Source organism: Ooceraea biroi, chromosome 10 (assembly GCF_003672135.1).
Source record: "Ooceraea biroi isolate clonal line C1 chromosome 10, Obir_v5.4, whole genome shotgun sequence".
Taxonomy (NCBI): domain Eukaryota; kingdom Metazoa; phylum Arthropoda; class Insecta; order Hymenoptera; family Formicidae; genus Ooceraea; species Ooceraea biroi.
Genome location: NC_039515.1, coordinates 5913175 through 5922037, shown reverse-complemented (window position 1 = coordinate 5922037; position 8863 = coordinate 5913175). Strand labels below are relative to the sequence as shown.

At 37.6% G+C, this 8863-nt stretch overlaps 1 protein-coding gene across 1 annotated transcript; it reads left to right on the top strand.

Moving 5' to 3' along the window:
• The first annotated feature begins 1808 nt into the window (after positions 1–1808).
• Positions 1809–4070, top strand: LOC113562770 (DNA polymerase alpha catalytic subunit-like). Its single transcript, XM_026973174.1, has 5 exons — positions 1809–2126; positions 2341–2544; positions 2721–3036; positions 3133–3577; positions 3654–4070. Exons 1-5 carry the CDS (start codon positions 2111–2113, stop codon positions 4053–4055), a joined length of 1383 nt encoding a protein of 460 aa, XP_026828975.1. The 5' UTR covers positions 1809–2110; the 3' UTR covers positions 4056–4070.
• Positions 4071–8863: the final 4793 nt, after the last annotated feature.

Below are 8863 nucleotides of genomic sequence, written 5' to 3'. Positions count from 1 at the left end.
CCATTGCACGTGAAAACATTGCAGTTCCAATCGCGAAGTCGCAAGCAAATCGACCAATCGTAGCCAAATGCATTTAGAAATGGAATATGCTTAACTATGATTGGTCAATGTACTTATAGTTATAATTAAGGGAAAGCTGGAGTTGCTAGTGAATTATTTTTTCACTATAGCGATGGTAATTGCAGTTTCGAAAATTCTCTTTATTGCTTGTGCGGAATAAAAAATCCTTTTCCACAAATGAAGTATAGATAGAAAGAAAGTCCGCTCTACAGGACTTTATATTCAAAGTGGAAAAAAGTTAGAAAAGACAAATGCAAGTTTTTAACTTTTTTCCATTTTCCACAAATGAAGTATAGATAGAAAGAAAGTCCGCTCTACAGGACTTTATATTCAAAGTGGAAAAAAGTTAGAAAAGACAAATGCAAGTTTTTAACTTTTTTCCATTTTCCACAAATGAAGTATAGATAGAAAGAAAGTCCGCTCTACAGGACTTTATATTCAAAGTGGAAAAAAGTTAGAAAAGACAAATGCAAGTTTTTAACTTTTTTCCATTTTCCACAAATGAAGTATAGATAGAAAGAAAGTCCGCTCTACAGGACTTTATATTTAAAGTGGAAAAAAGTTAGAAAAGACAAATGCAAGTTTTTAACTTTTTTCCATTTTGAATATAAAGTCCTGTAGAGCGGGCTTTCTATCTATCTATACTTCATTTGTGGAAAAGGATTTTTTATTCTGCAAAGCAATAAAGAGAATTTTCGAAACTGCAATTACCATCGCTATAGTGAATTATTTTTTCACTATAGCGATGGTAATTGCAGTTTCGAAAATTCTCTTTATTGCTTGTGCGGAATAAAAAATCCTTTTCCACAAATGAAGTATAGATAGAAAGAAAGTCCGCTCTACAGGACTTTATATTCAAAGTGGAAAAAAGTTAGAAAAGACAAATGCAAGTTTTTAACTTTTTTCTATTTTCCACAAATGAAGTATAGATAGAAAGAAAGTCCGCTCTACAGGACTTTATATTCAAAGTGGAAAAAAGTTAGAAAAGACAAATGCAAGTTTTTAACTTTTTTCCATTTTCCACAAATGAAGTATAGATAGAAAGAAAGTCCGCTCTACAGGACTTTATATTTAAAGTGGAAAAAAGTTAGAAAAGACAAATGCAAGTTTTTAACTTTTTTCCATTTTGAATATAAAGTCCTGTAAAGCGGGCTTTCTTTCTATCTATACTTCATTTGTGGAAAAGGATTTTTTATTCCGCACAAGCAATAAAGAGAATTTTCGAAACTGCAATTACCATCGCTATAGTGAAAAAATAGTTCACTAGCAACTCCAGCATCCCCTGGTGATCCTGGAGTTGCTAGTGAACTATTTTTTGACTATAGCGATGGTAATTGCAGTTTCGAAAATTCTCTTTATTGCTTGTGCGGAATAAAAAATCCTTTTCCACAAATGAAGTATAGATAGAAAGAAAGTCCGCTCTACAGGATTATATATTCAAAATGAAAAAAAGTTAGAAAAGACAAATGCAAGTTTTTAACTTTTTTCCATTTTCCACAAATGAAGTATAGATAGAAAGAAAGTCCGCTCTGCAGGACTTTATATTCAAAATGGAAAACAGTTAGAAAAGACAAATGCAAGTTTTTAACTTTTTTCCATTTTGAATATAAAGTCCTGTAGAGCGGGCTTTCTTTCTATCCATACTTCATTTGTGGAAAAGGATTTTTTATTCTGCACAAGCAATAAAGAGAATTTTCGAAACTGCAATTACCATCGCTATAGTGAAAAAATAGTTCACTAGCAACTCCAGGATCACCTTAAAACCGTAAATGATTCGTGATACGTTTATCGCAAATTTCCCATTGGATATCACATTCAAATAAATATCCATATATCGAGAATCGAGGAATCGCTTATTATTCGACATATCGTTGTAATTTTTCTGACGAGACCATCATCTCCCGCCAAAACTCACCAAGCTGTCGACGTAAAATGCTAGTTGTGCACTTTTGCTGAAAAACGCGATTAATTAAAGAATTAATTAAAGTTTTAGATTAATTAAAGAATTAATTAAAGTTTTAGATTGATTAAAGAATTAATTAAAGAAGTAATGGATGATTCTCAGCGTAAGTAAATCGCTTGACGTCATACGAAAGGCCAGCAATTCTGATTAGAGGTTATGCTGAGACAATATATGTATATTTGGTTATTACTTTTGTATTTCTTACAGCTTGTGAAACTTGCATGTTTTGTTTTTGTATTATCTATTTTATAGATAATTTAAAAAATGTTTATTATATGTATAAGAAATACTGTAAGTTCTGTTAAAAAACGTTTTAGCATCTACATCTGGCAGATCTAAGCGTCAGAAGGTCGACAAGACTGGCAGGCTCTCGGCTTTGGAAAGATTGAAAGAGGCTCGAAGCGGTGTCAAACCAAAGTACGAGATCGAAGAGCTAGAAAACGTGTACGACGAAGTAGACGAGAAAGAATACAGTAATACTGTTTTGAAACGTCAGCGAGACGATTGGATAGTCGATGATGGTATTACAAGTCCTTTCATGTTATAGGAAAATCAGAAACGTTTCATTATAATTAAAAGACTGAAAGTAACTTTTTTCGAAAGATAGTATATTTGTGAGGAAACAGAATTTGCTGCAAAATCAGTTTTATGAAAATTAAACGTGTAACTGTATTAAATTTAAATAAAAAAATTAAAGGAGAAAGCGGTTATGTTGAAGATGGAAGAGAGATTTTTGACGATGATTTGGATGAAGAAAGTATTCAAGAAGCGAGAAAACAGAAGCATACTATGGCTGGACCTAGAAAAAGGAAAAAAGAAGATGGCAGGAAGAAAGGAGACATTCAAAGTATGATTAGGAACATGCCTTCTAAGAAGAGCACCGAGACTAAGATTAAAGACGATGATATTTTGGGAGAGTTGCTCAGTGAGATCACTGGTAGTAAAGGGGCAACAAGTAGTCCCAAACCTGGAAACAAAAACAAATTTTGTCATACGGTTCACTCCGGTATAACGTAAGTCAATTTTTATTTACACTATTTGTTGTAAAAAATTAATTTTATTCAGGCTTAAACAAATGATATGTTTATGGTCATAAACGTTTATTGTAGACATAGACCGCAATCTTCATCTGCACATCAAGAAACGGATGCTAAGAGAATATCTGGATCATTAGAGGAACATGATAAAAGAAAATTAGAAGAATCCAATATTGCATGGACTGCACTTCAGGCAACTGATGATGAAGATTTCGCTACAATATTTGATGTTCTACCAGAAAAGAAGAGTGCAAATAAAACAGGACAGTCAAACGATAGTGGGCATTGTCGGGATATGAGTGAAATAATTGACAATGATATAGAGTTTGTGAAATCACAAAAGGTCGGTTCGAGCGAACAAGTAGAGCGAGGAAAAGATATCGGACGTCTCGAAATTGCAAGTCGAGAAACTGATGATCCTATGGAGACAGATATATCTCTTACACGAGAACTCGCATCTGCTTGCTCAAAAGTGGAAAAAGATGCAAAAGTGGATCTCAGCGAGTGCGTCGGGGACGTGAGTCGATTTTTCTCTTATTTTTGCACGTTGAGACAAATTTGTGAGGCATAAAGTTACATAGAAAATGTTACAGTTATCCAGTATAGATTTCGACAGTGTGGCCTTCGATGGCAGTATGGATGTTGATTTTTCATTGGCGGAAAACAAGGTTAAAGAGAAAAATGGCTCGGCAGATGTACAGAATGCTACGTGCAAAACATCTGTCAGAACTGCGAAAATCGGTAACACCGCAGACCTGGCGGAGGTAGCGCCGCAATTGATCAAAACGAAGGACGAGGAGGAGGTGTTTAGATTCTACTATCTGGACGCGTACGAAAACCCTTACAAGAATCCTGGGACGGTGTATCTCTTCGGCAAGACCTATGTAGCGAGTCATGATGTGTACTGTTCGTGTTGTGTCATGGTGAATTGCATACCAAGAAGAATATATCTCTTACCTAGGAAATATGTATGTACATTTCTGCACAGTGACTGATTCTTCTTTTCCAGACTATTATATTATACAGGGTGTCCCGGGTTTTAACCGACAAACTGCGGGAGCATATTCTACTAGTGGAAATAAGAAAAAATTCTTATATCGAGTTTGCTTAGAAACGCTTTATTACAAAGTTATAAACCAATATTGAAAAGAAATATGAGATAAGTAACAACGGAACATAGTGTAGAATTTGGAAGGTCGAAGATGTTTATGTTATGTGTATTCACATGTATTCATGTTCACTATGTTGAAACGATTCAGTATGATTGTTACTTTCACAACAGTAGCTGTTAGATTTCAATCGTCGTGTCAACTAGCAATTACTATCAGAATGCCAAAAGTGTTTTCGAATGAGGAATACACTGATATTCATTTCGCGTACGGATTCTGTGACGGAAATGCACGAGCTGCCGTACGAGAGTATCAACGTAGATTTCCTAACAGGAGAGTACCAGATAGATTTAAAGCAACGAATTGCTAATTCAGTTACTGAGATGCAACACAATTTTCAGGAATGTCGTACCGTAACAAATTCTGTACTACGTCGATGTCTAGCTTGTGTCGATGTGCAAGGACAACATTTTGAAATGCGTCACTAAATCATTGCGTAGATAATTTTTATTTTTGTGAAAAAATCCGTTGTTACTTATCTGATATTTCTTTTCAATATTGGTTTATAACTTTGTAAGAAAGCATTTCTAAGCAAACTCGATATAAGAATTTTTTCTTATTTCCACTAGTAGAATATGCCCCCGCAGTTTGTCGGTTAAAACCCGGGACACCCTGTATATATATATATATAATATAATAAGAAAAAATTCTTATATCGAGTTTGCTTAGAAATGCTTTATTACAAAGTTATAAACCAATGTTGAAAAGAAATATGAGATAAGTGACAACGGAACATAGTGTAGAATTTGGAAGGTCGAAGATGTTTGTGTTATGTGTATTCACATGTATTCATGTTCACTATGTTGAAACGATTCAGTATGATTGTTACTTTCACAACAGTAGCCGTTAGATTTCAATCGTCGTGTCAACTAGCAATTACTATCAGAATGCCAAAAGTGTTTTCGAATGAGGAATACACTGATATTCATTTCGCGTACGGATTCTGTGACGGAAATGCACGAGCTGCCGTACGAGAGTATCAACGTAGATTTCCTAACAGGAGAGTACCAGATAGATTTAAAGCAACGAATTGCTAATTCAGTTACTGAGATGCAACACAATTTTCAGGAATGTCGTACCGTAACAAATTCTGTACTACGTCGATGTCTAGCTTGTGTCGATGTGCAAGGACAACATTTTGAAATGCGTCACTAAATCATTGCGTAGATAATTTTTATTTTTGTGAAAAAATCCGTTGTTACTTATCTGATATTTCTTTTCAATATTGGTTTACAACTTTGTAATAAAGCATTTCTAAGCAAACTCGATATAAGAATTTTTTCTTATTTCCACTAGTAGAATATGCTCCCGCAGTTTGTCGGTTAAAACCCGGGACACCCTGTATATATATATATATAATATAATAAGAAAAAATTCTTATATCGAGTTTGCTTAGAAATGCTTTATTACAAAGTTATAAACCAATGTTGAAAAGAAATATGAGATAAGTAACAACGGAACATAGTGTAGAATTTGGAAGGTCGAAGATGTTTGTGTTATGTGTATTCACATGTATTCATGTTCACTATGTTGAAACGATTCAGTATGATTGTTACTTTCACAACAGTAGCTGTTAGATTTCAATCGTCGTGTCAACTAGCAATTACTATCAGAATGCCAAAAGTGTTTTCGAATGAGGAATACACTGATATTCATTTCGCGTACGGATTCTGTGACGGAAATGCACGAGCTGCCGTACGAGAGTATCAACGTAGATTTCCTAACAGGAGAGTACCAGATAGATTTAAAGCAACGAATTGCTAATTCAGTTACTGAGATGCAACACAATTTTCAGGAATGTCGTACCGTAACAAATTCTGTACTACGTCGATGTCTAGCTTGTGTCGATGTGCAAGGACAACATTTTGAAATGCGTCACTAAATCATTGCGTAGATAATTTTTATTTTTGTGAAAAAATCCGTTGTTACTTATCTGATATTTCTTTTCAATATTGGTTTATAACTTTGTAAGAAAGCATTTCTAAGCAAACTCGATATAAGAATTTTTTCTTATTTCCACTAGTAGAATATGCTCCCGCAGTTTGTCGGTTAAAACCCAAGCGAGAGCATTTATGCTTAAGCGAGGAACAATGAGTGGATCCTCTACGATGAGAGCTTATCTGGATAGTAGTGGTCAGCGTTTATAGTAGCGTTCATCCGGCGTTCGGCATGGGCAACGACGTCGCCAACAGCTTCGGACGAGCGTCGCGTTGCCGGGCTCACGATATTCCAAGCCTGCATCTTGGCGACTCTTTGAGATCGCCGTGCCGATCTGATAGGATATAAGGTGAAGTAAGCTTCGTTCCGCCTGCACCAATAGAAACCAGGCACGCAGTGTCACGCTATTTATTTGTCTTTTTAAATCTTTTAATCAGAACTCTGCTACAGAAATCGTTTCGTCCTCTTACTGCCTGTCTACCTCGTTCCCAGTCCTGATACAGCGAAAGGGCGCATCGTGACGTCCTGCCGTGTATGAGGCCACGAGGTGGCATTGATGATAGGGTGAATGTCCACCTAGCCGGGTCCGGTATCTGGCCTACTGCTGCAACCGCGTTCCGACTTCCATCCGTAACGCATCATTGTTTGGTGCACCGTGGATTTTCGCCGATGCGGCAGGGACCGCCGGTTAGTAAGCGCTAACGATCCACGTGACGTTGCTTGCAACGGATGCATGAGTAAACGCCTTCTAGATCCTCAACTGCCTCGTGCTTTGACTGCTCGTTTGTAGGAGCAGTGATAGCCTTGTTCCACATAGCGCATCCTGGTTCGCCAGCCCCAGCTCAACGGATTCGTGTCCGTTCTGTATCTTCTGGATCCTGAAACATCTGTGCTTCAAGTCCAACAAACCCGTCGCGTTGAACGAGGGTCTCCGCTATCCTCTCCCGCTAGCGCATACGGTCGAACTTCGCTGCCGGTTAATGTTTTTGGTCGCACCCGACGGAACCTAAATGTAAGCATTAATTAGGGGTGATTTAGTTTTGAGGGGTTTTAACAACGCATGTATTTAAATTGACAACGAATGAATACCTTAACAAACAATATTTCTTCCTTTTCTTAACTTTTTCCCATCTTTTCATGGTAGAAGATGGATTCCACACCCGATGTGTCATTTTCTTTTGAGTCGAATCCATTCGTCGACGAATTTTCGCGCTTCTTCGAAATTATGGCAGCGGTATCCTCTAAAGGTAGTTCAACGACCGAACAAATAATAATCGCATGGAGAATAGGGCGTAAGACTTTGCCATTCGCTCTAGAAAAGTGGTTGTTTACTCGATAACTGCAACGTCAGGTCGAGGTTGTGCACGAAGAATGAATCACTTTCATCGTCTATCGCACATGCGTGTCGCTTTAATCGTCCAAGCTTGCTTCAATTAGGCAACAAAAATGAGTGTGATAACGATCAGCGTGTACATCGTGTGCGATTTAAAGCCCTAGCACACCATCTCCACATACAGAGCACACTTTTCAACCGCTATATTCGCTCCCGGAGTGGAGATGGTTGCGCCGATCCACCCATGATTTTCTGCGTTTCGATTCATCAAATAAATCACTTTTTCATCCCCAGTAAAACTCGACAGCAAAGATCTTCTTTTTGCCTGCATCCAACGGAAATGCAGATCGTTGAGACCGGTCTGCCAGGCACTTCCGATTAATTGGATGTTTCGAACCCATTCCCTTTCGAATTTTCACCTTTCATGCTAAATGTTTGAGTTCCAAATGGTACGACGACATTTAATGCCTCTGGCAGAGAGGATTCACCATACGATGGAACACTTTTGAGTCATCCATATCGTCGACGAATTTTCGCCTCTTCGAAATTATGAAAGGTGGTATCCTCTAAAGCGTGTTGCATCGACTGAACAAATAATAATCGCATGAGAGCAAAAGCGGGCGAAGATTTCCCTTCAAAGCTCTATAGTGTTTGTTTCACTGATAAACAACTGAAAAGGTCGAGGTTGTCACTGAACGTGATCACTTCGTCGTTATCGCAATTGGTGGTTCGTTTTGGTGCAACTGCTTGTTTTGACTGTGTACAATTGGTGTGATAAACGATCAGACTGCATCAGCCTCGTGCAGGATTAACAGCTCATAGCTAACACTCATCCCACCACAATAGAGCATTAATTTTCAACCGTGAATATGGCCGCCCGGAGGGATGATTGATGGTTCGCCCTGGATCCACCGGCAGATTTTTCTGCGTTTCTGGATTATCAAAATAATCCACTTTTTCATCCCTTCAGCAACAATCCTGAGATCAAAAGCTTCTTTTTGCCTGGATCAAGAAATGCAAATGTTCAACTGGTCAAATGGCTACTTTCTCTGAGTAATTGATGTCGAAACCATTCTTCCCTTTCTGAATTTTTCCCTTTCATGTATGTTTGTCTTTGACGAAATTCAACATTTAATGCCTGGCAAGAGATGGACATCTCACCAGATAAAATGACTCTTCTTTTGAGTCGATCCATTCGTCGACGAATTTTCGCCTTCTTCGAAATTATGAAAGTGTGTATCCCCAAAGCGTGGCATCGACCGGAACAAATTAATAATCGCATGGAGAATACGCGGGGCGGTAAGACTTCCATTCAAGCTTAATAGTGTTTGTTTCAACTGATAACGCAACAGTCAGGTCGAGC

Bases quoted from the DNA above. Each gene is read 5' to 3' on its own strand.
- LOC113562770 (XM_026973174.1), top strand. The intron at 2,545-2,720 runs GTATTACAAGTC...AAAAAATTAAAG, and splicing joins CGATTGGATAGTCGATGATG to GAGAAAGCGGTTATGTTGAA. The intron at 3,037-3,132 runs GTAAGTCAATTT...CGTTTATTGTAG, and splicing joins ACGGTTCACTCCGGTATAAC to ACATAGACCGCAATCTTCAT.